General features: G+C 45.0%; 1 protein-coding gene across 1 annotated transcript in view; it reads left to right on the forward strand.

The window, feature by feature from the left end:
* Nucleotides 1–217: 217 nt before the first annotated feature.
* Nucleotides 218–27,827, forward strand: part of LOC309569817 (receptor-interacting serine/threonine-protein kinase 1-like) — a gene marked incomplete at its 5' end in the record, with an annotated part of 64,619 nt that continues 37,009 nt past the window's right edge. The window contains 3 exons of the mRNA XM_082275820.1: nucleotides 218–295; nucleotides 1,762–1,907; nucleotides 9,623–9,672. Coding sequence (XP_082131946.1) covers nucleotides 218–295; nucleotides 1,762–1,907; nucleotides 9,623–9,672 — 274 coding nt within the window. The remainder of the gene's footprint in view (nucleotides 296–1,761; nucleotides 1,908–9,622; nucleotides 9,673–27,827) is intronic.

Here is a 27,827-nt window from a genome sequence, read left to right on the forward strand (position 1 = left end):
CACCTGTAATATCCTCTACCTGCTGGGTCCTACCCCAGTTCGCGCTGCTCTAGTCCTCTTCACTAAACCGATGGGCCACAGTGTACATTTTATGGAAAATATGCTGCACATTCACAGTATACAAAGTGGGGCCATAGCAGGCAGGGGAAGTCACCAGCCTTTCTGAAGTAAGTAGAAAGTTGGTGATGAGAGGGTACTCTAAACAAAAACTTTTACAATGGGGAGCATACTTTTAAAAAGAAACCCTGAATTACGAGGTGTATCAGGAAACCATTTTTCTTTTAGAATGGAAAAGGTAAGGAAAATGTGCAAACCCGATTCCAAAAAAGTTGGGACACTGTACAAGTTGTGAATAAAATCAGAATGCAATGATGTGGAAGTTTCAAATTTCAATATTTTATTCAGAATACAACATAGATGACATAATAAATGTTTAAACTGAGAAAATGTATAATTTTAGGGGAAAAAAAGGTTGATTTTAAATTTCATGGCATCAACACATCTCAAAAAAGTTGGGACAAGGCCACGTTTACCACTGTGTGGCGTCCCCTCTTCTTTTTATAACAGTCTGCAAACGTCTGGGGACTGAGGAGACAAGTTGCTCAAGTTTAGGAATAGGAATATTGTCCCATTCTTGTCTAATACAGGCTTTTAGTTGCTCAACTGTCTTAGGTCTTCTTTGTGGCATCTTCCTCTTTATGATGCACCAAATGTTTTCTATGGGTGAAAGATCTGGACTGCAGGCTGGCCATTTCAGTACCCGGATCCTTCTTCTACACAGCCATGATGTGGTAATTGATGCAGTATGTGGTCTGGCATTGTCATGTTGGAAAATGCAAGGTCTTCCCTGAAAGAGACGACGTCTGGATGGGAGCATATGCTGTTCTAGAACTTGGATATACCTTTCAGCATTGATGGTGCCTTTGCAGATGTGTAAGCTGCCCATGCCACACGCACTCATGCAACCCCCATACCATCAGAGATGCAGGCTTCTGAACTGAGCGCGGAGAACAATTAGGGTTATCCTTGTCCTCTTTAGTCGGGATGACATGGCGTCCCGATTTTCCAAAAAGAACTTCAAATTTGGATTTGTCTGACCACAGAACAGTTTTCCACTTTGCCACAGTCCATTTTAAATGAGCCTTGGCCCAGAGAAAATGCCTGTGCTTCTGGATCATGTTTAGATAGGGCTTCTTTTTTGGCCTATAGAGATTTAGCTGGCAACGGCGAATGGCACGGTGGATTGTGTTAACCGACAATGTTTTCTGGAAGTATTCTGAGCCCATGTTGTGATTTCCATTACAGTAGCATTCCTGTATGTGATGCAGTGCCGCCTAAGGGCCTGAAGATCACGTGCATCCTAATAAGTTGCAAATTGGTCCTCCAGCTGTTCCTTATATCTACATTTAACTTTTCCGGCCTCTTATTGCTACCCGTCCCAACTTTTTTGGAATGTGTAGCTCTCATGAAATCCAAAATGAGCCAATATTTAGCATGACATTTCAAAATGTCTCACTTTCAACATTTGATATGTTATCTATATTATATTGTGAATCAAATATACGTTTATGAGATTTGTAAATTAGTCCATTCCTTTTTTACTTACAATTTGTACAGTGTCCCAACTTTTTTGGAATTGTAATGCCCCAGTCCACTCCCCACACCACCACATCATCTTTGAAAATAAAACCAACTGGAAGTACTCTTTCAAACCAGTATTTGACAACTCATATAAACTGAATTATAATTCTTCTTTAACAGATCACAGATTTTGGACTGTCCAAGATTCTAGGGGCTACTGCCTCTACAGAGTCAGAGTACAGATTTGCAAGGACATTGCCCTACATGCCACCCGAAGCTCTAAATGACATTAACTATAAGCCTTTAAAATCGAATGATGTTTACAGGTAAGAAGAAGATGGCCGTGGATTTATGAATTATATTGTATTTTAAATCTGTGTACATAACGATCAATAATAACTGCTCTGTGTGTAAAAAAAAAAAAAAAAAAAAAAATTGTTAAAAACTATAAAAATAGATTCTTAAAACTATTGTTTCATATAATCAAGGATAAATGAGTAGGTACCTAGTTGAACTCCAGAAGCAGAGGCAAAATTAGAACTTTCAGGGTCCTGGTGAAGAAACAATGAAGAGCCCCCCTAAACAGAGCCCTTTTCCATTGATCCCGGGCAGTGGTGGGATTCAAAAATTTTAGTAACCAGTTCCGACTTTTAATGCAGAATGACCAGCGTGCCCCCTTTCAATGCACAGTGACCAGCGTGCCCCCTTTCAATGCACAGTGACCAGCGTGCCCCCTTTCAATGCACAGTGACCAGCGTGCCCTCCTTTCAATGCACAGTGACCAGCGTGCCCCCCTTTCAATGCACAGTGACCAGCGTGCCCCCTTTCAATGCAGAGAGACCAGCGTGCCCCCCTTTCAATGCACAGTGACCAGCATGCCCCCCTTTCAATGCACAGTGACCAGCGTGCCCCCCTTTCAATGCACAGTGACCAGTGTTCCCCCTTTCAATGCAGAGAGACCAGCGTGCCCCCCTTTCAATGCACAGTGACCAGTATGCCCCCCTTTCAATGCACAGTGACCAATGTGCCCCCCTTTCAATGCACAGTGACCAGAGTGCCCCCTTTCAATGCAGAGAGACCAGTATGGCCCCTTTCAATGCACAGTGACCAGCATGCCCCCTTTCAATGCACAGTGACCAGCGTGCCCCCTTTCAATGCACAGAGACCAGCGTGCCCCCTTTCAATGCAGAGATCATCGTGCTCGTGCCGTGCCCCCTTTCAATGTAGAGACCAGCGTGCGGCATGCCCCCTTCAATGCAGAGATCATCATTCGTGCCCCCTTCAACGCAGAAATCATCATTTGTGCCCCCTTCAATGCAGAGATCATCATTTGTGCCCCCTTCAATGCAGAGATCATCATTCGTGCCCCCTTCAATGCAGAGTTCATCATTCGTGCCCCCTTTCAATGCAGTTTGCAGAGACCAGCGTGCTGCATGCCCCCTTCAATTCAGAAATCATCGTGCCCCCTTCAATGCAGAGTGAACAGCGTGCCAACATGCCAAGCCCCCCAGACCAGTGCACTTGACTTACCTGTTGTAGCGGCGGTCCCCGCGTCTCCTCGAGTCCTCTCCTGTGTCCCGCCTCCTCCTCAGCCAATGGCATTGACCGAGGAGGAGGAGGATCCGTGTGACAATAGCAAATTTTCATTCGCTATTGTCACACAATGGGTGAGCTCAAGGCGCCTACTAGAGCCAAATAGGCGGTGAGTCCGGGACTGTCTGGGAGGCGGCAACCTGGAGGAGAAGGCGTGACGTCACGCCGCCTCCCTGCAGAGAGACAGCGCCGACAGAGAGCAGCAGAGCGGTCAGCGGATCAGGAGGACAGATGGTCAAACTCACAAGGCGGTTCTGCGAACTTGCAGAAATTTAGTAACTGGTTCTATGGAACCGGTGCAAACCGGCTGAATCCGACCACTGTGTACAGTATATAAACGTCCTGTCAGCAAGCGTTTTTTCAAGATCATAGCTGAAGCCGCGGCCATGATCTTGGTACCATTTTTTTTTTTTTGCCAGAAATAAGCTGTTTGGGAAAAGAGATCACTTTCACAGTACTGGGAACCTGTGACAGTATGCCCACAATGGTTCCTGGGTGCTCCCGAGCTCATGACCATGATAAGTGGCTGTAACAGCTTCACAGAGAGGAGATGGTGGAACATTATTTCCCTATCTCCTCTAAGAAAAATGAACCCAAAAGTGACAATGATCTCATCACTTCTGGTTTCAGAGCTGTCATGCACACAAGCTGCTTTGTAAGGAAGGGGAGACATCAGGGGTATAATAGACCCCTGATGTCTCCATAAGGAGTGCTATCACAAGGGGGCTTGGTAGCCCTTATTGTGATAGCAATAAAGTTAAATGAAAAAAAAAGTGTAAAAAATCATTTTAAATAAAATAAATAAAAATAACCTAAAAATAAATCACCAGGCATTATTTACATGAAAGCTGTAGTATTAATAGGACATGTTGGGCTGGTGACCCTGAGTAGAAAAATATATCAACAGTGGTCATAGCTGGGCCCCCCAGTCAGTGACACATGGCAGGCGTTATATAGCTACCTCATTCAACCTTTCAATCTCAGCATCTGGCAGCAGGAAGCCTTCAAGCACTGATTTTATTTGAGGTTCTGAGATGCCATGAGGCTGAATCCCAAGCACTGATGCTTCCTATGTCCTTTAGGAACATCCACCTTTCAGGATATCCATCAAAGAATGAGCCACCATGGCACATGTTGCATGGTACAGTACAGGTTCTGTTGCCGAGACCTGATGTTTCCTATGTCCTCTATAAACATGTCTTTTAGGAAACTTTCAGGATTCCCACCAATGAATGAATCACCATGGCACACGTTTCAAGGTATATGTTCTGTTAGCTGAGACCTGATGTTTCCTATGCGCTGATTCTTCTTTCTCTCTATAACTTCTGAAGATGCTACCAGTACCAGTACCACACCACAGTGTCCTCCGAGTCCTACCTGATAATGTTGCTGTGCTGTCTAGTCTTCTTCTTCTTCTCCACGGTCTGTGACCCACGCTGCGGCTGCACACCTGCAGACAGTGCAGTGCGCGCTGAAAGTGGGTGGAGGAGGCGGAGCCAAACTGTGATAGGCGGGGACTGGGAAGCGGCCTGGCTGGAGGAGAAGAGGCTCAGAAGGCCAGGTGACGTCACTGGTTGCTAGATGCTAAGCGGCCTCTAGCCTAGCAACCAGTGCTCCCCACAGAGAGAGAGAGAGCAGCGCCGCAGCCCCAAGACAGTCACGAGTCGACTCACAGAGGCAGAGAGAGCAGTGCCGCAGCCAGGACACAGAGGGCAGATCACAGATGGTCAGTAACAGTAAGCCGGTTCTAAGAACTGCCACATGTTTAGTAACCGGTTCTGTAGAACCGGTGAGAACCGGCTGAATCCCACCACTGATCCCGGGGCTCTTTACTCCCATTACAGGGCCCTTTATTATGGTCCCACAGTGGAACCCTTTCACATGTTCTGCAGTGGGCCCCCTTCCTGCCCCCACATTAGTCCCCCCTTACATCTGAGTTCCCAGCATTCCCAGACGTCCCTTTACATCAGAGTTCCCTCTGGGGATCCCAATGTAATTGGGAACACTGTGGCCCATCATGTAAGGGGGAATTCTGTAGACTCTGGTGCAAAAGGGGAACTCTGATGTAAGAGGTTCTCTGGTCATTTATATCAGAGTTTGCAGAGTTACGCCTTACCTTAGAGTCCGCAAAGTTTTCCCTTGCACTATAAGGGTGTATGCTAGGAACTCTGGAACTCTGATGTGGGTGGGTGACCAGTGAAACTCTTACATCAGAGTTCCCCTTTACAGCAGAGGGGAGTGAGGACACTGCTGTAAGGGGGAACCTTTATACCAGTGTCCCCCCTTTTATCAGTGACCCCCCCCCACACAGATTGACTGACTACTGCCCCACAGACTCTGTGTGGCCTGGAGCTGTCACACAGTGACCTCTTAATATCACCCCCACACATTAGCACCTACGGCACGTTTTATTGCATGCCAAACCACATGGTACATGCATCGCACATTTTATTGCATGCCAAATCACATGGTACATGCATTGCATACTAGCACATTATGTGAAACTTACCTTTGAATGAATCCCTTCCAGCGACGAGCTGTCACCACTCACAAGGCTTCCATCCTCACCCATCTTTCTTCCGGGTTCGCGGACTCCGGCTGTGTGAGTGCCGGAGCCGCGATAAAGTCACTCCCTAGCCACCGTTTACAGCACAGGACTCTGAAGGAACGACTCAGGTAGCCGTTCCTTCAGAGCACATGCACCGGTGATGTTACCCGCTGTATGTTCAGTAAATATCTCCTAAACAGTGCACATTTAGGAGATATTATCAGTACTTATAGGTAAGCCTTATTATAGGATTACCTATAGGTAAAATTCATGTATGGGAGTTTACTCCCACTTAAAACAAGACTTAGAAAGAAAACATCAAACTGCGGTCCACAGAATTGGGAGTCTGTCCCACCCAGAGCTCTATCAGGCTCTCCGTAAAACCAGCCCTGGAACTGACTTTATTAACACAGGGTAAAGGACTATCTCTTTTTACCATGAAATCTTTGCTGGAATTACCTTAGATTGAAAATTTAAGAATTTGTGGAGGAACATATAGCTCATCAATCACTTTTCCTGCCATTTAAACCTGTTTATGCATTTTATGAATTAAGATAAAAAGCCTTCTGTGTGTAGCAGCCATTCCAGCACCCCCTTATACTTACCTGAACCCCATCTCTATCCAGTGATGTCCACAAGTCCATCGGCTGTCCCGGACTCTTCCTCCTTTATGGCTGAGACACAGCACCGGCGTCGTTGGTTCCCATTGCTGTCAATCAAAGTCAGTTAGCCAATCAGGAGAGAAGGGGGTAGGGCCTAATGGCAGCTCCAAGTCTGAATGGACACACGGAGTTGCAGCTTGGCTCGGATGCCCCCATAGCTAGCTGCTTGCTGTGGGGGCACTCGACAGGAAGGAGGGGCCAGGAGCAGCAAAGAGGGATCCGAGAAGAGGAGGAGCCGGGCCACTCTGTGCAAGTATAATATGTTTATTAAAAAAAAAAACGCACAAGACTTTACAATTACTTAAAACTCATAGTTCAAAATTAGAGCAATGATATATCAAATACAGTAAAACCTTGGTTTGAGAGTAACTTGGTTTAAGAGCGCTTTGCAAGACAAGCAAAATTTTCAAATAAATTTTGACTTGATATACAAGCGATGTCTTGATATACAAGTAGCCTCAAGTCACAGCTGGGTATAAAAGAGAAGAGAGGCGCCTCTAAGTGTAGCAATATGATTACATTTAATGAAGGTACAACATTTAGCAACTCACATGGTTAATGATTGCAACAGGCACATCTAAGGATGCAGGCATCCAGGCTAAAGCTGTCCACATAGGGCCATCCTCTGCACCGCCATCTACGTCATCCCTTCCATGCTGCCCCTCGCTTTCAGATCGCTTTACTGCAGGGTGGTCTTCCCGGTCAGGATTACAGACTGGCAGTCGGCGGTGCAGAAGATGGTCTATGTGGACAGCTTTACCCCGGATGCCTGCATACTTAGATGTGTCTGTTTTATTCATCAACCATGCGAGTTGCTAAATGTTGTACCTTCATTAAATGGGAACCATATTGCTACACTTAGAGGAGCCTCTCTTCTCTTTGATACTCTCTAGCTCCTGTTGGATTTTGCTTCTAATCCCCTTGTGGAAGCGGCTGTTTGTGGATGGACATTTTATGGTTATATAACCTATCGCAATGCTATAATCTTTTTATATGGACTATAAACTGATGGATTTATGAATAAATGGTTGTGGAACGAATCATCTGAGTTTCCATTATTTCTTATGGGGAAATTTGCTTTGATATAAGAGTGATTTGGATTACAAGCATGTTTCCGGAACGAATTATGCTCGCAATCCAAGGTTTTACTGTAATGGTTTTATTCAGAAAGGCTCTGACACAAGGAAGTGTTAAAATTGTATTAGTTGGATTGGTGAATATGTGAATTTAGGATAAACAGTCAGTAGAAACCTTCCAAATAAAACACAAGGATCACAAGGTGAAGGGGGAGAAGTTACTCTTTAATTTATAGTTGATGGAAGCTGAATTGACCTGTCCACATTGCAATGCATTTCCTCTTCTTCATAACTCTGAGCTTGTTTTAAGAAAAATCAACTTGCTATGAATTATGGTATTTCAAGAGTAATTAGGATTAATAGCCTTAACTGCAAGTGTGTGTTTTATTTTTAAAGTGGTTCTAACGGCAGAAGGTTTTTTATCTTAAGGCATTCTATGCCTTAAAGTGGAGTTCCACCCTAATTTTATACTTACCTCCATCTTCTCGCTCCGGGTCACCTGAAAAACAAATGGATAATCGCAATTTTTTTTTTTTTTTTTACTTACCTTGTAGAGAAAATATACTTACCTTACTTCCTCTTCCTCCCCTCGGCGGCCGCGGCCCGTCGTCACTTCCTGGCTTTTGCAATGATTCCTGGGAGCTGAACGTCATCGCTACCAGGAATCATTGCGCCTGCACCGGCCCCGACGTCAGTTCCGGCGCGCGCGCGTCATTCCCTTCTAAACAGCTTCTGGGCATGCCCAGAAGCTGTGGAGGGATGACGCGCGCGCACCGGAAGTGACGTCGGGGCCGGTGCAGTGCATCGTGGGACCGAAGAAGAAGGAAGAGGACGCCGAAGAGGATCGCGCTGGCTTCAAGCTGCCCACACCTGAGATGGCAGCGCTGGAGAATACTTTTTCAAGGTAAGTATTTCTCCTAAAAGGTAAGTGCAACCCGGGACAGATCAGAGGCTAGCCATTGTGGAATGTACTAGCCCCGACTGTCCCGGGGGTATTTTTTTTTTAAAAAATGTGCACTGGGTGGAACTCCGCTTTAAGATAAAAAAAACCTTCTGTGTGCTGCTCCCCCCTCAACCCCCCTAATATTTACCTGAGCCCCATCTCGATCCAGCGATGTTGCACGAGAGACTGTCGGGGACTCTCTCCCCTCGTTGAAAAAGGGGAAAAAACAAGCGCTCTGAGCAATAGACTCACAGGGGTGAGTTACACAGTGGTATAAATAAATAAAAGCTGGGTAATGGTCAGGGCTAAAAAAACGTACATAACCATAATTGGATAAAACGGGACACTTTCTAGTGCATAATATGGATATAGGAGTCCAAAGAAGAGTGTCAATGTAGATAGGAGATGTAGCATAAAAAACGTTCAAAGGGCTAGCTCCGAACACAGAGAAGTCAGTCCTGTGGATACGAGTAAAGACAAAAACACAGAGCGCCTCTAAGTGCAGTATTTAATGCAATAATAATAGACAGTATATAGTTACTCACACATGAGTATGAATATGTAGGCATTGATGGCTCCGGTGATCCGGGAAAGATGGAATGAGTCCAAAGGAGTCCAAAAAGAGTCCAGAGGAATGGAGTGTATCCAGCCGATGCGGTGGAACCGGTAGGCAGGGAGAAGCCGGCCGAAGATTCTTCCTCCTTCCGGGGTTTGGCTGATGTCCGGGGACCAGATAGGAACGCAGCGTATGCTGCGTGACATCACCAGGTCTAGTGGTGACACGACGCATTTCAGAGCGTGTGGAAGGGTCACTCTGGGCATGCGTGCTCTTTTTCCAAGTGTAGGTCCCCTCATTGGCTGAGACAGCACCTGCTGCTGTCAAAGTCAGTGAGCCAATGAGGAGAGAGCGGGGCAAGGCCAAGCTGTGGCTCATCATCTGAATGGACACACCGAGCCATGGCTCGGTTGGGTGCCACCATACCAAGCTACTTTCTTTGGGGGCACTCAGAAGGAGAAAGGGGCAAGGAGTGCCCAAAAGGGACCAGAGAAGAGGAGGATCTGGGCTGCTCTGTGCAAAACCACTGCACAGAGAAGGTACTGTAAGTATAACATGTTGGTTATTTAAAAAAAAAAAAAAGACACAATAAGAACTAGTGTTTTATATTGTTTTTACCATATTTTAGACACTAACTCTTTGCTATGTTTTGCTGTGTTCTAGTTTCGGAATCTTAGTATGGACAGTTTTTTCAGGGAAAGAGCCTTATACAGGTAAGTCTTTGTAGACCCTGTTCTTTTGTTATGTTTCAACTGGACCTGCTCTGTAAAGTAGAATATGTTTTGCTGTTAATTAAAGCTGTATTTTGGGCTCTAATCAGTGTCTGGAGCACATCTAAACATTTGTAGCCACTAGAGATTGGCCGAACGACCCCCTGTTCAGGTTAACGGCAGAACTTTCGAGCACCACAAAAGTTCGGAACCGAATAACGAACCCCATTGTGTTTGAACGAAGCTTGTGCAGGGGAGCTGGGGTCTCCTGTGTGTGGTAGGAGGCTATCCTGGTCCGTGGGCTGCTGTAGCTCCGATGGTCCGCACGTCCGAGGATAGCCTCCTGCCACACACAGGAGACCCCCGCACCCCTGCACAGGATTCGTCCGATCACAGAGGGACCCCCTAGATGCCTGATGCCCAGGACCTCCTAATCATGTTTTGATGCCTCTATTTACGCTACTCTTGTGAGCAACATTCAGCCCCCGTTCACACTGGGGCGACCTGTCAGGCGACCTGCTCTGCGACCTGTCAGGCGACCTATGAGGTCGCCCGGCAAAGTAGCGTCGCCCCAGTGTGAACGGGGGCTTATGCTACACTCAGATTGGCGCTTGTGGTTCTCTCCCCTTGTGTTTCATGACAGAGCCACTTCTCTCTACTGCCAGCAGCCATCTCAGTGGGCAGAACTTTTATTAGAACTTTTATTGGAACTTTTAATACCCCCCATCCCCCAGCCCAGTAAGGACTGCCTGAGCAATACTGGTGATCTGGTTGCGCCATTACCCCCTATTTGTTTTTGTCAAATACACACAGGGGTGATGAGGAAAAACTAGAGGGCCAGCATGAAAATTAAACCAAGCAGAGAAGTTGGCAGGAAGTGTGCAGTTGCTATTGGTAACCAGGAACTGATGGGAATAGAATAGCAGCCAGACAGCTGACAGTGGTACCATGCATGGGTGACGGGTCATCTGGTTTCTGAGGGGGTCAGTGCACTGACTCCCTTCCTAGCTGTCTGTGCTCCTATAGCAATTAGGACCGAACCCCCGGCACGGAGACCCCATGTACCTGACCTCAGGTACAGGAGAGCGGAAGGAGTTAACTTGTGTACATATGAGATCCATGCTTAGGTCATCTGTTTCATGTGATGTAAGTAAAGATAACACAAGCCGTTGCTGCACAGAAGCCATGTTGATTAATACCCAGCAGGAACAGGAAACACAAGACAGGAAGAAAGTACAACAGAGATGCCTTATAGAATTGCATATAAACAAACATAACATCAGTAACATCTCCCCCTTTTAGTATTAATATAGAACATTGTGAAATTCCAAAGAGACACAGCAATAACACTCTATACCCTGTTTCCCCGAAAATAAGACCTACCCTGAAAATAAGACCTACTGTTATTTTCGGGGAGGGCTGCAATATAAGCCCTACCCTGAAAATAAGCCCTAGATCAGTGTCTGTAATATCCTAGCATCCACTTTATTACTGTTTTATATAATGTCCAGGGTGTTTCTGTAATATAATAATGTGAAATACCTTCGGTACAGCGCCACTCGGCGCTCAGCTGATCCCCCGCTCTGCTCTCCTCTTCTCATAGCTGTCAGCGGGGGATCTCAGCCCCTCCGCTCTGCAGTGTTCCGAGTGGGTCACGTAAGCGCAGAGTATTATAATTGTGTGAAATACCTTCTGTACAGCTGTTAGCGGGGGAGAAGAGAAGGAAGAGCAGAGCTGGAGATCAGCTGAGCGGCGCTGTACTGAAGCTATTACTGAAGGTATTTCACGCGATTATAATCGGCGATTCTGTGACCCCCAGCTGTCAGCGGGGGAGAAGAGAAGGAGAGCAGAGCGGGGGAATCAGCTGAGCTGCGCTGTATGGAAGATATAAACACTGGACATTGTATAAAACAGTAATAGAGTGGATGCTAGAATTGTACAACCACTTTTACTAGGTACAGGCAGGGAGGGAGAAGACAGCAAATTACAGATAAGACCTACCCCGAAAATAAGCCCTTCTGTGTCTTTTGGTGCCAAAATGAATATAAGACCCAGACTTATTTTCGGGGAAACACGGTAGGTTAAGTCTCATAGGTGGTTTTAAACATCTACCACTACGGGTGAAGACTGGACCTTGTACAAAGATTCCTTTAGCCCTCTCTGAAGCTACTGGGCTCCTATCATCACTGGCATACTCTGCAATTGACAGCTGTCTGGTATACTTGCTTGCTCAGAACTGGCATTACCATTGGTATGAGGCATCGGCCTCTGTATATTCCTCACTTTCAATGGTTGAATGTGTCCTTGTGATACTGGGTGAGTCTGATCTTTCAATGGGATATTGTGATTCAGGCTGCTCTGCCACTCTCAAATCCACTCAATTGCGGTGATAGAGAGTTCCTTGAACGTCCAAGATAGAAGCGTGGTGCAACCTTTTGCAGACAAATACCCATTCACCAATGGCCTGTTCAATCCCTAGATACAGTAATGGTTTCATATGGATTTGTTTCACAATATTCAATTCTGGCAAATCTCTGGCCGATGTGTCAAATTACGCCTTTGTAAAATGGCCTTCAATGGGTCTTTACCATCACGTTGTGCTTTCTTGCATACATTTTTAACAATCTTTATAGCTGATTCAGCTTTGCCATTAGCCTGTGGATGACATGGTAAAGAAGTAACATGCTCAAACTCCCATTCAGTGGCAAATTTTCTGAATAGTAGGCTTGCAAACGGAGGGCCATTATCAGAGTTCACTGTATCTAGTTGGCCATGACGTGCAAACTGAGCCTTGCACCTCCTAACTGTAGCTTCAGTGAATACATCAGGAAGAAGTTCTATTTCCTAGAAGTCTGAATAATGATCTACTAATAGCAGATATTCCTTGCCTGCGTAGTTGATTAAGTCCATACTGATAATCTGCCATGGACGTGTAGGTATCTTATGTGACATCAGGGTTTCTTTTTGTTGTAAATGGGCATATTCATTGCAGGTGGGACAATTGCTGACAAGTCAACGTCTTTGATTTCACCACGCATGTTGAGCCAGTAAAGAGTATCACAAGCTTGTCTGTAGCATGCTCACCTCCAATATGGCTGGAGTGTATGCTCAATAATATCTCTGCTCTCAGTGACTTCAGCAGGACCCTTGGACCTTTTGTACAAGATGCCATTTTGTATGCTGATCTCATCTCTAAAGGACCGGTATTCCTTAACAATTGCAGGTACTGCCTCTTTTTTATCTGGTCACCCACTCAAAACCAAGACTTCAAAGCTTGTAAAGTTGTATCACTGTCGGCGTGCTGTATGAGTTGATGTAGTCGCTGATCTGGGACATTAAGATAGTCCGCTTGATGCTCATGCTCACCTCCAGGTGCCACATATCTGACATAGCTTTGCTCAGGGTATCACTGATATATATTTCCATCCTGGCTTGTAGACAACATTGAGGTTGTATTGCTGCAAAGTAAGCATCATGCTCTGCAAACACTTGAGAGCACACAAAAGGGGCTTCTTGAATATGGCTATCAGAGGTTTGTGATCAGTTTCAGCTGTAATTGAACCATGCCCATAAACAGTGGCGGCTGGTGCTCAAAATTTTTGGGGGGCGCAAACAGAAAAATTTAATAGGCATGGCTTTGCGGCAAAAAACGTGGCAAAAATTGCATGACTTTGAGGTCACAAAAGTGTGAAAGGGGCCTTCAGTAATCAAAGTTTAGTGTGCCCCCTTCAATGCAGAGTGACCACAGCGTGCCCCCTTCAATGCAAAGTGACCACAGCATGCCCCCTTCAATGCAGAGTGAACACAGCGTGTCCCCTTCAATGCAGAGTGACTACGGCGTGCCCCCATCAATGCAGAGTGACCACAGCGTGCCCCCTTCAATGTAGAGTGACCACAGCGTGCCCCCATCAATGCAGAGTGATCACAGCCTGCCCCCTTCAATGTAGAGTGACCACAGTGTGCCCCCCTCAATGTAGAGTGACCACAGCGTGCCCCCTTCAATGTAGAGTGACCACAGTGTGCCCCCTTTATTGTAGAGTGACCACAGCATGCCCCCTCAATGTAGAGTGAACACAGCGTGCCCCCTTCAATGTAGAGTGACCACAGTGTGCCCCCTTTATTGTAGAGTGACCACAGCATGCCCCCTTCAATGTAGAGTGACCACAGCGTGCCCCCATCAATACAGAGTGACCAGCGTGCAGAGAGACCAGTGCACTTACCTGATGCAGCGGTGGCTTCTCCTCAGTCCTCCGCGTCTCCCTCCTCCTCCTTGTCTCAGACCCGCTTCCTATTCATTCGCTATAGTCACACAATGGGTGGGCTCGGGGTGCACTGCTCTGTGCCCCAGGTCCACCCTTTTCTGAAGCCTATTAGAGCCTCTTGCTCTAATCATGTGCTTCAGAAGGAAAAAAAAAAACATTGAACTCCATGTAGATTAGGGGGCCGGACGCATGGATAGGGGGGGGGGGGCGCACTGGCCGCCACTGCCCATAAAGATAAATATGGAAATGCTGGCAAGCAAATATAATACTTAAAACATTCCTTCTCAATTTGAGCATAATTTTGCTCAGCTGGTGAAAGAGCTCTGGACGCATATACAACTGGCTGACCTTTTTGCAAAAGGCAAAAATCTAGGCCATTTTTACTGGAGTCACTTTGCATCGTAACAGGCTTTGCGATATCATAGTGTTTCAATACTGGGGCAGAGGTGACCAAGCATTTTATATCCTCTACTGCCCGGTCATGCTTGGGAAGCCAGTGTCCCTGTCCAGAAGTCACCTTAATGGCTCACACACCACAGATAAGTGTGGCAGGAATTTCATTAGGTATCTAACAAAGCCAAATCTCTGTACCACTTTGGCATCAGTAGGCTGTGGCATGTCAGCAATGGATTTAATCTTATCCGGGTCAGCTTTTAAGAACTGCAATTTCTTTACACTAAATCTCAGCATCACTTGCCCACACTGATCCAGTAGCACTGTTAACTTTTCATTATGAAGAGACAAGGACTCACTGCTCAAGGTGGTGTAATTGCCTGATGACTCACACAGGTGCATGCCCCGGCTCGCCTCTGTGAAAACTTGATAAATCAATTAAGCACACAGTCAGTGTGTGAAACGCGTCTACCTTGTCACGATTGTCATATTTGGATGTCCAGTCAATAAATCTGGATTTTGACTCAACCTGGAGTGCTGCCAATTCCTTTTCTTTTATCAACTTTTCATTATGGTCATGCTCAGCCTCCTCATCTGTATTATCACAACCAGCTGTGGAAATATCATCAGCTATTGGCTCAGTTCAATAAATCCACCTAATAGTTTATGCTGCTTTCGCTGGTAGACCTCAGGTGCTCTTTCTGCCCAGGGAGCCCAGAAAGTGGTCACACAGGGAGTCCAGAAAGTGGTCATGTAGCTACTCTTGTCATCCAGTTTGCACTGTAAAAATGCATCTCTAGCATCAACAAGTGTGAAGACACATGCTTTGGGTCGTTTGTGCAAAATATCATCGAGTGTTGGCATTAAATAGTGTGACCATTTTAGGGCCATATTCAGAAACTTGGGAAAAATGCATAATCTGATCTTCTAAGGCTTTCTGATATCAACCATGTTGCTTATCCAATCTGTAGGCTCTGATACTAAAGTTAAATGTCCTTCAGCTTTATATTTATCTAGTTGTGTTTTAACCTGTAGCTTAATAGCTATAGGCACATTGCGTCGGGTACATTGTGCAGGTTAAATGGTAGGATCAAGTTCAAAACAAACCTCTCCTGGAACAGAAACTATCTAGCCCTCAAACACATCACTGTAGGTGTGAAGAATTAGCTGTTTTGTCAGTGGCCTAGTCTGAGATTTTGCAGGCAGATTATCAACGATGTGTAGCTCAGCAGGAATGGTGAACTGCATCCGTGCAAGGCGCTCACATGTTAAACCCGATTAATAGCGGTTTTTGATTGGCTTCAAGTTCAGTTTGTGTTTACAATCATGTATGCATCATTCTGTTTGGAAAAGCCTCAATGATTCCATTAGTTACCCTGAATTCAATTTTAGTTTGGTGCTACGAGACTGAAGGGGGGCTCTGGGTGCCAGTTTTATTTTGTCCTTTAAACTCATGACATCACACGTTGCACCCGAGTCCAACTGACCGGGTTGGATTATATTGTTTAATCTAAGGATTACAAACCATTTTTTGCTCTTTGTGTTTACAGCACCAATACATTCTAAAGAGTAAATCATGTCAGTGCTAAGAACGTGTGCATCCTCCGGATCTGACATTTGCTCAATTGTGTGCAGCTTCCTTGCTTCCACTTTACTGGAGAGACACACTCTTGCAAAGTGATTTGGTTTACCGCATGCAGTACAGATTTTCCCATATGCAGGGCACCTTTATGTCTCTCGAATATGCACATTTCTGCAATACTTGCATGATGCAGGCTTTCTCTCAGTTGTGTAGGTGTCTCTTGTCCTGATGGTTCCTGAAGCTATGCTGCATTGATATTGTGAGATTATCCTGCTCCGTAGCTCTCATATATTTGTCAGTAAGTTCTGCGGTACAACATATCTCAGCTGCTGTTTTTAGGTCTAAATTATGTTTCCTCAATAGGTGGTGGCATGTGCTTTCACTGGTGATACCCAGAACTATTTTATTACAAGGGCACGCTGACTTACCATCCACAATCCTCCACGAGGCGCCGACTCCCGCTTGGCATACTGCTGGCGGACACCGGTGCTTCTCCTCTGGAGTGGTTGCGTGACGCTGGGAGCTCTCCCGGTGTACGTTTGGGTTGAACATTATCTCCTTGGATCATCACTTGAAGGCACTGATCTATACTTGATTTCTTTACTGCAGTTCTATTATTCATCCCCATGCATGCCTGGTACTGCTCCCTCAGCTCCCAGGGCAGACGGTATAGAGGTCCTTCCATGGCGAGTCCCTTGAGGCAACAGCTTTAACTTTATTATGTCTTTACTGCAATTCTATTGTTCATCCCCATGCCTGCCTGGTACTGCTCCCTCAGCTCCCAGGGCAGACGGTATAGAGGTCCTTCCATGGCAAGTCCCTTGAAGCAACAGCTTTAACTTTATTATTTCTTTACTGCAATTCTATTGTTCATCCCCATGCGTGCCTGGTACTGCTCCCTCAGCTCCCGGGGCAGATGGTATAGAGGTCCTTCCATGGCGAGTCCCTTGAGGCAACAGCTTTAACTTTATTTTAATCTATTGTACCAGCTCCTGAGGAAGTGTTATATACACGAAACGCGTAGAGCATACATGATGCAATTACTATGTATTATATACTACCTTGTCACACAATGTTTTTATAATTTATTTTATACTTATTATGACATGTACCTGTATACCCTGTTTGATACGCTGTTTATTGGGACCCTCTGCATGGCATTACTGTCTTTATGATGTTACAACTGTGCATACAAATAAATAAGATTACATGTGTACCATTTCATGTTTTTTTGTTTGGATGTGTATGCACATATATTCTTGTGTATAATTTTTGATGGTCAAATTTAATCACACGCCTCATTTAAAGTCCCAAAACAACCCCCTCCCCCTTTTTTCATGTCTATATTAGGGATGGAGATACAAAATTCTTGTAACCTCATTTAAAGTCCCGACCTTCCCTGCTTTCCCCTTTTATTACAAATAAGTTCATCTCTCAGAGAGCCAAACTCAATGCTTGCAGCTTCTTTGCAGCTTTTTTTCAGTCTTCTTTCTTGCAGCAGCCAAATATATATCTTTCATATATGACATTTTTAGAAGGTCTGAAGAAAGCTTCTCCTGCATCCCGAATGGCTTTAGGCACTCTTTTGCTCCTCTGTGAAGTTCAGACTATGCTTCTAAACATGGAGGCATTCATTACCCATCACGCTCTTCAGTTTGGCTGCTTGCACGGCAGCAGGCGTCTCATTTGGAAAAAATAAAAAATAAAGTGCGCTATCCTGTATGAATGTGTGATCACAAAAATCACTAAATATGTGAAGCATCCACAATGACCCAATAGTGCTGTGAATGTGGACCAACATAAATAATTTGCAATATTATACATGTAGCACCCTACAGGTAGGTGCTAGGTAAAAGCATAGTAGGTCTTGTCTGCCTAACAGTAGGGCCATGTTTCTTTTTGTTAGTTAGGTTGTCATGACTCCCAAGTGTGTCTCCTGAGGAGGGGAGTCTCCCCACTGGCTCTGTTGGAGGCTTCTGATAGGGCAGTGGAGGAAACCCAATCAGGGATACATTCAGACTTGTATCTACCCCAGGAGGCAGATTCTACCGCAGAGGATTCTGGGAGAGGATATAAGTCTGAAGGGGGCGCATGACTCTGCATCTTTGGCGGGAGCAGAGTCCCAATAGGGAGAGAACGGCTGTCTCTCCTCCTGTCTGAGGAAGTGGATGTCTCAGGGTGTCGCCTGAGGATCCAGAGAGTGCTGAGTTGAGCTGAAGGGATCCGGTGTGCCGAGAACCAGCGGAGAGTGAGAGGGATCCAGTCCCAGGAAAGCCTACACAGGCCGTGAGTACTGAGGATTGCCCCTGGGGGTCTGCCTGAAGCGTTAGAGGAGACCACTCCGGAAGAGGTTCTGGGATCCAGTGTCAGCAAGCTGTAAAGGGGGTACCTAGGTTGAGGACCCTGAAGTAACAGAGGGGGTACATAGTCAGTGGACCCTGAAGAACTAAAAGAGTAAAGGGGGCGTCTGCAGTTTGGGCCCCGAATTGTACAGAGTACCAGTTGAGAGTTGCAGCCATACAGAAATTCACAACAAGCTACCTCAAGCCAGTGCCAGGCTGGAGGGAGTAGTCAGTGACTTTGCAGTGCAGCAGTGTCAGCAGTTCTATGCTCCACAGTCCTGAGTCTTCTGGACCTAGAGTCGAGGTTTCAGCACTTCTTTCAAGTTGCAGTGTGTTCTAAGCGTCAGTGAGCATTGGCTAGCGTCGGCTGGCGTCAAGGCAGCGTTGACAGACATTTTTCCTGGATAAATTCCCAAGTTGTACTTAGTTGAGCCTAAAGGAGTATCCCACTCATTCCCTTCTCCCATGCCCTTATCTACAATAAAACCACAAACAAAGATGCCGGAGTTGTCAATGTCTCAGTTCTCACACCCAGGGTCGAAGCTCACATGGGCTGGAGAGGTAACCGGTAACAATGGCAGACCCACATCAGGCTCAATGCCTGGAAAACCTGCTTTATACACAAATAAATATATGTCCATGGAAGACAGTTTGTTCAGAGAGTTCAAATCATATACATTCTATTAACTGTGACCGAAAACCGTCCTTCTGAATATAAAAATCCAAATGAGTAAACCGTCCTGAACAGCTACCGATGGTGGGCAAAGAAATGTCGGGTGAAAATCCAATGTAATAACTGAGGTAATAGCCACTTACCAGCTAGCTGCAGGTAAGCAGCATCTGCACCGCACGTAGTGATCGGGGTGTGCCCAGCCACATCTGGCACACCCCGTGCACACACCTATGCCGCTGGAGTTGTTTGTAATTTTGCATTCTCTTCAGTATAAGTTTCAGGTTTTACTGCAATCGGACCCTGTGTCATTACTGCCGGCACACCCCGCTGCACCCACCCAAACTCAGGTTACCTCTGTCAACTTCAGAACACTTCCCTAAGGAAAGGAAAAAAAAAGAATGCAGCCACTAAATCTAAGGACTGGCAAGCTGTGGTATATTACTGATTTGTTACTGGGTATAGATTCAATTTATTTCTTTTATAACCTGGATTCTAGAGATAGAAATGTATTCAGCTTCGATATTACTTCTATCTGTGTCCGCAACACTCCCTTTGTGAGGGAATTTTTGGGAGGGAGAAATTGTGTATTTACATGGCTGGCTCAGTTTTAGGGTTGCATGCAATGGTTAAGATTAGTGTTGAGCGAACACGGACTGTATTATTCGTGTTCGTACCGAATAATTGGATTTTTTGTACCCGAACACGGACACGGACACTTTACTGTATGTTCGGGTAAAAATCCGTGTTCGGTCGTTTTATTTCCGGGTTTTGCATGCTTTGGCGCTCTTTTCATGGCGGGCTTTCAACAGCCAATCAACAATCGTTTAACTGGTGTGCCTTAAGCCATCCCAGCCATGCCTGCAAATGTCTCAGTAGCTGTGATTGGCCGTCTGAAGCATGTGACCAAGTCTTTATAAGTTCGAGGCAGCCGCAGCGGCGTCATTATGCTGCTTAGATTCAGGGACAGAGCACACATCAACGTGCTGGCTGCTGATTAGGGAAAGATAGGCAGGAAAAAACCATTTGTGTCCGGATAGAATTGAGGGACAGGTCGGAGTGTTTAGGCAGGGCGAGTTGTAGGCATTTTAGGGATAGAGTCTGCTGAATTATATAGGGTCAGTGTCTTCTACAAACTACAATCGATATTGCTGTGTGGGGGGTGGGGTCTGCACTCAATCCTGATCTACGATCTCTTCTCAATCCTGTTAGGGACAGAGTCTGCTGAATTTTAGGGAAACTGTGTTCTACAAACTACAATCGATATTGCTGTGTGGTGTGGGATTGGAGATAGGCAGGTGTCAGTGATCCACATCCATTTTTCTGTGTGTGAGCTGCAGTGAACACAATCTTTTTGGGCTGCAGTGAACACAATCTTTTTGGGCTGCAGTGAACACAATCTTTTTGGGCTGCAGTGAACACAATCTTTTTGGGCTGCAGTGAACACAATCTTTTTGGGGTGCAGTGAACAAAATCTTTTTGGGGTGCAGTGAACACAATCCTTTTTGGTGTGCAGTGAACACAATCTTTGTGGGGTGCAGTGAACAAAATCCTTTGTGGGGTGCAGTGAACACAATCTTTTTGGGGTGCAGTGAACAAAATCCTTTTTGGGGTGCAGTGAACAACATCCTTTTTGGGGTGCAGTGAACACAATCTTTTTGGGGTGCAGTGAACAAAATCCTTTGTGGGTGCAGTGAACACAATCTTTTTGGGGTGCAGTGAACACAATCTTTTTGGGGTGGAGTGAACAACATCCTTTTTGGGGTGCAGTGAACAAAATCCTTTTTGGGGTGCAGTGAACAAAATCATTTTTGGGGTGCAGTGAACACAATCTTTTTGGGGTGCAGTGAACACAATCTTTGTGGGGTGCAGTGAACACAATCTTTTTGGGGTGGAGTGAACAACATCCTTTTTGGGGTGCAGTGAACAACATCCTTTTTGGGGTGCAGTGAACACAATCTTTTTGGGGTGCAGTGAACACAATCTTTGTGGGGTACAGTGAACAGAATCTTTGTGGGGTGCAGTGAACACAATCTTTGGGGGGTACAGTGAACACAATCTTTGTGAGGTGCAGTGAACACAATCTTTGTGGGGTGCAGTGAACACAATCATTGTGGGGTGCAGTGAACTCAATCTTTGTGGGGTACAGTGAACACAATCTCATACTGAAGGTTTGAGGGTGCTGCCTGTTCCATACTCCCCCTACTCCTCATCTAGCCTTTTAGGGGTACAAACAATAGTAATTGGGGCCTAGTGTGGTTGTGTACGTGTGATATACATACACTTTTTGGGATCATATTTTCTATTCCGCTATTTAATCAAAAACCTTTGGGGATCAGTTAAATTGGGGGATAGTCTGTGTTGGTACGTGTGAGAGAGATCCACCTTTCCAAGTTGTTGGGGTTCATCTCATACTTCTGAAGGTTTGAGGGTGCTGCCTGTTCCATACTCCCCCTACTCCTAGCCTTTTAGGGGTACAAACAATAGTAATTGGGGCCTAGTGTGGTTGTGTACGTGTGATATACATACACTTTTTTGGGATCATATTTTCTATTCCGCTATTTAATCAAAAACCTTTGGGGATCAGTTAAATTGGGGGATAGTCTGTGTTGGTACGTGTGAGAGAGATCCACCTTTCCAAGTTGTTGGGGTTCATCTCATACTTCTGAAGGTTTGAGGGTGCTGCCTGTTCCATACTCCCCCTACTCCTAGCCTTTTAGGGGTACAAACAATAGTAATTGGGGCCTAGTGTGGTTGTGTACGTGTGATATACATACACTTTTTTGGGATCATATTTTCTATTCCGCTATTTAATCAAAAACCTTTGGGGATCAGTTAAATTGGGGGATAGTCTGTGTTGGTACGTGTGAGAGAGATCCACCTTTCCAAGTTGTTGAGGTTCATCTCATACTTCTGAAGGTTTGAGGGTGCTGCCTGTTCCATACTCCCCCTACTCCTAGCCTTTTAGGGGTACAAACAATAGTAATTGGGGCCTAGTGTGGTTGTGTACGTGTGATATACATACACTTTTTTGGGATCATATTTTCTATTCCGCTATTTAATCAAAAACCTTTGGGGATCAGTTAAATTGGGGGATAGTCTGTGTTGGTACGTGTGAGAGAGATCCACCTTTCCAAGTTGTTGGGGTTCATCTCATACTTCTGAAGGTTTGAGGGTGCTGCCTGTTCCATACTCCCCCTACTCCTAGCCTTTTAGGGGTACAAACAATAGTAATTGGGGCCTAGTGTGGTTGTGTACGTGTGATATACATACACTTTTTTGGGATCATATTTTCTATTCCGCTATTTAATCAAAAACCTTTGGGGATCAGTTAAATTGGGGGATAGTCTGTGTTGGTACGTGTGAGAGAGATCCACCTTTCCAAGTTGTTGAGGTTCATCTCATACTTCTGAAGGTTTGAGGGTGCTGCCTGTTCCATACTCCCCCTACTCCTAGCCTTTTAGGGGTACAAACAATAGTAATTGGGGCCTAGTGTGGTTGTGTACGTGTGATATACATACACTTTTTTGGGATCATATTTTCTATTCCGCTATTTAATCAAAAACCTTTGGGGATCAGTTAAATTGGGGGATAGTCTGTGTTGGTACGTGTGAGAGAGATCCACCTTTCCAAGTTGTTGGGGTTCATCTCATACTTCTGAAGGTTTGAGGGTGCTGCCTGTTCCATACTCCCCCTACTCCTAGCCTTTTAGGGGTACAAACAATAGTAATTGGGGCCTAGTGTGGTTGTGTACGTGTGATATACATACACTTTTTTGGGATCATATTTTCTATTCCGCTATTTAATCAAAAACCTTTGGGGATCAGTTAAATTGGGGGATAGTCTGTGTTGGTACGTGTGAGAGAGATCCACCTTTCCAAGTTGTTGGGGTTCATCTCATACTTCTGAAGGTTTGAGGGTGCTGCCTGTTCCATACCCCCCCTACTCCTAGCCTTTTAGGGGTACAAACAATAGTAATTGGGGCCTAATGTGGTTGTGTACGTGTGATATACATACACTTTTTTGGGATCATATTTTCTATTCCGCTATTTAATCAAAAACCTTTGGGGATCAGTTAAATTGGGGGATAGTCTGTGTTGGTACGTGTGAGAGAGATCCACCTTTCCAAGTTGTTGGGGTTCATCTCATACTTCTGAAGGTTTGAGGGTGCTGCCTGTTCCATACTCCCCCTACTCCTAGCCTTTTAGGGGTACAAACAATAGTAATTGGGGCCTAGTGTGGTTGTGTACGTGTGATATACATACACTTTTTTGGGATCATATTTTCTATTCCGCTATTTAATCAAAAACCTTTGGGGATCAGTTAAATTGGGGGATAGTCTGTGTTGGTACGTGTGAGAGAGATCCACCTTTCCAAGTTGTTGAGGTTCATCTCATACTTCTGAAGGTTTGAGGGTGCTGCCTGTTCCATACTCCCCCTACTCCTAGCCTTTTAGGGGTACAAACAATAGTAATTGGGGCCTAGTGTGGTTGTGTACGTGTGATATACATACACTTTTTTGGGATCATATTTTCTATTCCGCTATTTAATCAAAAACCTTTGGGGATCAGTTAAATTGGGGGATAGTCTGTGTTGGTACGTGTGAGAGAGATCCACCTTTCCAAGTTGTTGGGGTTCATCTCATACTTCTGAAGGTTTGAGGGTGCTGCCTGTTCCATACTCCCCCTACTCCTAGCCTTTTAGGGGTACAAACAATAGTAATTGGGGCCTAGTGTGGTTGTGTACGTGTGATATACATACACTTTTTTGGGATCATATTTTCTATTCCGCTATTTAATCAAAAACCTTTGGGGATCAGTTAAATTGGGGGATAGTCTGTGTTGGTACGTGTGAGAGAGATCCACCTTTCCAAGTTGTTGGGGTTCATCTCATACTTCTGAAGGTTTGAGGGTGCTGCCTGTTCCATACCCCCCCTACTCCTAGCCTTTTAGGGGTACAAACAATAGTAATTGGGGCCTAGTGTGGTTGTGTACGTGTGATATACATACACTTTTTTGGGATCATATTTTCTATTCCGCTATTTAATCAAAAACCTTTGGGGATCAGTTAAATTGGGGGATAGTCTGTGTTGGTACGTGTGAGAGAGATCCACCTTTCCAAGTTGTTGAGGTTCATCTCATACTTCTGAAGGTTTGAGGGTGCTGCCTGTTCCATACTCCCCCTACTCCTAGCCTTTTAGGGGTACAAACAATAGTAATTGGGGCCTAGTGTGGTTGTGTACGTGTGATATACATACACTTTTTTGGGATCATATTTTCTATTCCGCTATTTAATCAAAAACCTTTGGGGATCAGTTAAATTGGGGGATAGTCTGTGTTGGTACGTGTGAGAGAGATCCACCTTTCCAAGTTGTTGGGGTTCATCTCATACTTCTGAAGGTTTGAGGGTGCTGCCTGTTCCATACTCCCCCTACTCCTAGCCTTTTAGGGGTACAAACAATAGTAATTGGGGCCTAGTGTGGTTGTGTACGTGTGATATACATACACTTTTTTGGGATCATATTTTCTATTCCGCTATTTAATCAAAAACCTTTGGGGATCAGTTAAATTGGGGGATAGTCTGTGTTGGTACGTGTGAGAGAGATCCACCTTTCCAAGTTGTTGGGGTTCATCTCATACTTCTGAAGGTTTGAGGGTGCTGCCTGTTCCATACCCCCCCTACTCCTAGCCTTTTAGGGGTACAAACAATAGTAATTGGGGCCTAGTGTGGTTGTGTACGTGTGATATACATACACTTTTTTGGGATCATATTTTCTATTCCGCTATTTAATCAAAAACCTTTGGGGATCAGTTAAATTGGGGGATAGTCTGTGTTGGTACGTGTGAGAGAGATCCACCTTTCCAAGTTGTTGAGGTTCATCTCATACTTCTGAAGGTTTGAGGGTGCTGCCTGTTCCATACTCCCCCTACTCCTAGCCTTTTAGGGGTACAAACAATAGTAATTGGGGCCTAGTGTGGTTGTGTACGTGTGATATACATACACTTTTTTGGGATCATATTTTCTATTCCGCTATTTAATCAAAAACCTTTGGGGATCAGTTAAATTGGGGGATAGTCTGTGTTGGTACGTGTGAGAGAGATCCACCTTTCCAAGTTGTTGGGGTTCATCTCATACTTCTGAAGGTTTGAGGGTGCTGCCTGTTCCATACTCCCCCTACTCCTAGCCTTTTAGGGGTACAAACAATAGTAATTGGGGCCTAGTGTGGTTGTGTACGTGTGATATACATACACTTTTTTGGGATAATATTTTCTATTCCGCTATTTAATCAAAAACCTTTGGGGATCAGTTAAATTGGGGGATAGTCTGTGTTGGTACGTGTGAGAGAGATCCACCTTTCCAAGTTGTTGGGGTTCATCTCATACTTCTGAAGGTTTGAGGGTGCTGCCTGTTCCATACCCCCCCTACTCCTAGCCTTTTAGGGGTACAAACAATAGTAATTGGGGCCTAGTGTGGTTGTGTACGTGTGATATACATACACTTTTTTGGGATCATATTTTCTATTCCGCTATTTAATCAAAAACCTTTGGGGATCAGTTAAATTGGGGGATAGTCTGTGTTGGTACGTGTGAGAGAGATCCACCTTTCCAAGTTGTTGAGGTTCATCTCATACTTCTGAAGGTTTGAGGGTGCTGCCTGTTCCATACTCCCCCTACTCCTAGCCTTTTAGGGGTACAAACAATAGTAATTGGGGCCTAGTGTGGTTGTGTACGTGTGATATACATACACTTTTTTGGGATCATATTTTCTATTCCGCTATTTAATCAAAAACCTTTGGGGATCAGTTAAATTGGGGGATAGTCTGTGTTGGTACGTGTGAGAGAGATCCACCTTTCCAAGTTGTTGGGGTTCATCTCATACTTCTGAAGGTTTGAGGGTGCTGCCTGTTCCATACTCCCCCTACTCCTAGCCTTTTAGGGGTACAAACAATAGTAATTGGGGCCTAGTGTGGTTGTGTACGTGTGATATACATACACTTTTTTGGGATCATATTTTCTATTCCGCTATTTAATCAAAAACCTTTGGGGATCAGTTAAATTGGGGGATAGTCTGTGTTGGTACGTGTGAGAGAGATCCACCTTTCCAAGTTGTTGGGGTTCATCTCATACTTCTGAAGGTTTGAGGGTGCTGCCTGTTCCATACTCCCCCTACTCCTAGCCTTTTAGGGGTACAAACAATAGTAATTGGGGCCTAGTGTGGTTGTGTACGTGTGATATACATACACTTTTTTGGGATCATATTTTCTATTCCGCTATTTAATCAAAAACCTTTGGGGATCAGTTAAATTGGGGGATAGTCTGTGTTGGTACGTGTGAGAGAGATCCACCTTTCCAAGTTGTTGGGGTTCATCTCATACTTCTGAAGGTTTGAGGGTGCTGCCTGTTCCATACCCCCCCTACTCCTAGCCTTTTAGGGGTACAAACAATAGTAATTGGGGCCTAGTGTGGTTGTGTACGTGTGATATACATACACTTTTTTGGGATCATATTTTCTATTCCGCTATTTAATCAAAAACCTTTGGGGATCAGTTAAATTGGGGGATAGTCTGTGTTGGTACGTGTGAGAGAGATCCACCTTTCCAAGTTGTTGGGGTTCATCTCATACTTCTGAAGGTTTGAGGGTGCTGCCTGTTCCATACCCCCCCTACTCCTAGCCTTTTAGGGGTACAAACAATAGTAATTGGGGCCTAGTGTGGTTGTGTACGTGTGATATACATACACTTTTTTGGGATCATATTTTCTATTCCGCTATTTAATCAAAAACCTTTGGGGATCAGTTAAATTGGGGGATAGTCTGTGTTGGTACGTGTGAGAGAGATCCACCTTTCCAAGTTGTTGAGGTTCATCTCATACTTCTGAAGGTTTGAGGGTGCTGCCTGTTCCATACTCCCCCTACTCCTAGCCTTTTAGGGGTACAAACAATAGTAATTGGGGCCTAATGTGGTTGTGTACGTGTGATATACATACACTTTTTTGGGATCATATTTTCTATTCCGCTATTTAATCAAAAACCTTTGGGGATCAGTTAAATTGGGGGATAGTCTGTGTTGGTACGTGTGAGAGAGATCCACCTTTCCGAGTTGTTGGGGTTCATCTCATACTTCTGAAGGTTTGAGGGTGCTGCCTGTTCCATACTCCCCCTACTCCTAGCCTTTTAGGGGTACAAGCAATAGTAATTGGGGCCTAGTGTGGTTGTGTACGTGTGATATACATACACTTTTTTGGGATCATATTTTCTATTCCGCTATTTAATCAAAAACCTTTGGGGATCAGTTAAATTGGGGGATAGTCTGTGTTGGTACGTGTGAGAGAGATCCACCTTTCCAAGTTGTTGGGGTTCATCTCATACTTCTGAAGGTTTGAGGGTGCTGCCTGTTCCATACTCCCCCTACTCCTAGCCTTTTAGGGGTACAAACAATAGTAATTGGGGCCTAGTGTGGTTGTGTACGTGTGATATACATACACTTTTTTGGGATCATATTTTCTATTCCGCTATTTAATCAAAAACCTTTGGGGATCAGTTAAATTGGGGGATAGTCTGTGTTGGTACGTGTGAGAGAGATCCACCTTTCCAAGTTGTTGGGGTTCATCTCATACTTCTGAAGGTTTGAGGGTGCTGCCTGTTCCATACCCCCCCTACTCCTAGCCTTTTAGGGGTACAAACAATAGTAATTGGGGCCTAGTGTGGTTGTGTACGTGTGATATACATACACTTTTTTGGGATCATATTTTCTATTCCGCTATTTAATCAAAAACCTTTGGGGATCAGTTAAATTGGGGGATAGTCTGTGTTGGTACGTGTGAGAGAGATCCACCTTTCCAAGTTGTTGAGGTTCATCTCATACTTCTGAAGGTTTGAGGGTGCTGCCTGTTCCATACTCCCCCTACTCC

This window comes from Pelophylax lessonae (assembly GCF_965119305.1).
Source record: "Pelophylax lessonae genome assembly, chromosome: 13".
NCBI lineage: Eukaryota > Metazoa > Chordata > Amphibia > Anura > Ranidae > Pelophylax > Pelophylax lessonae.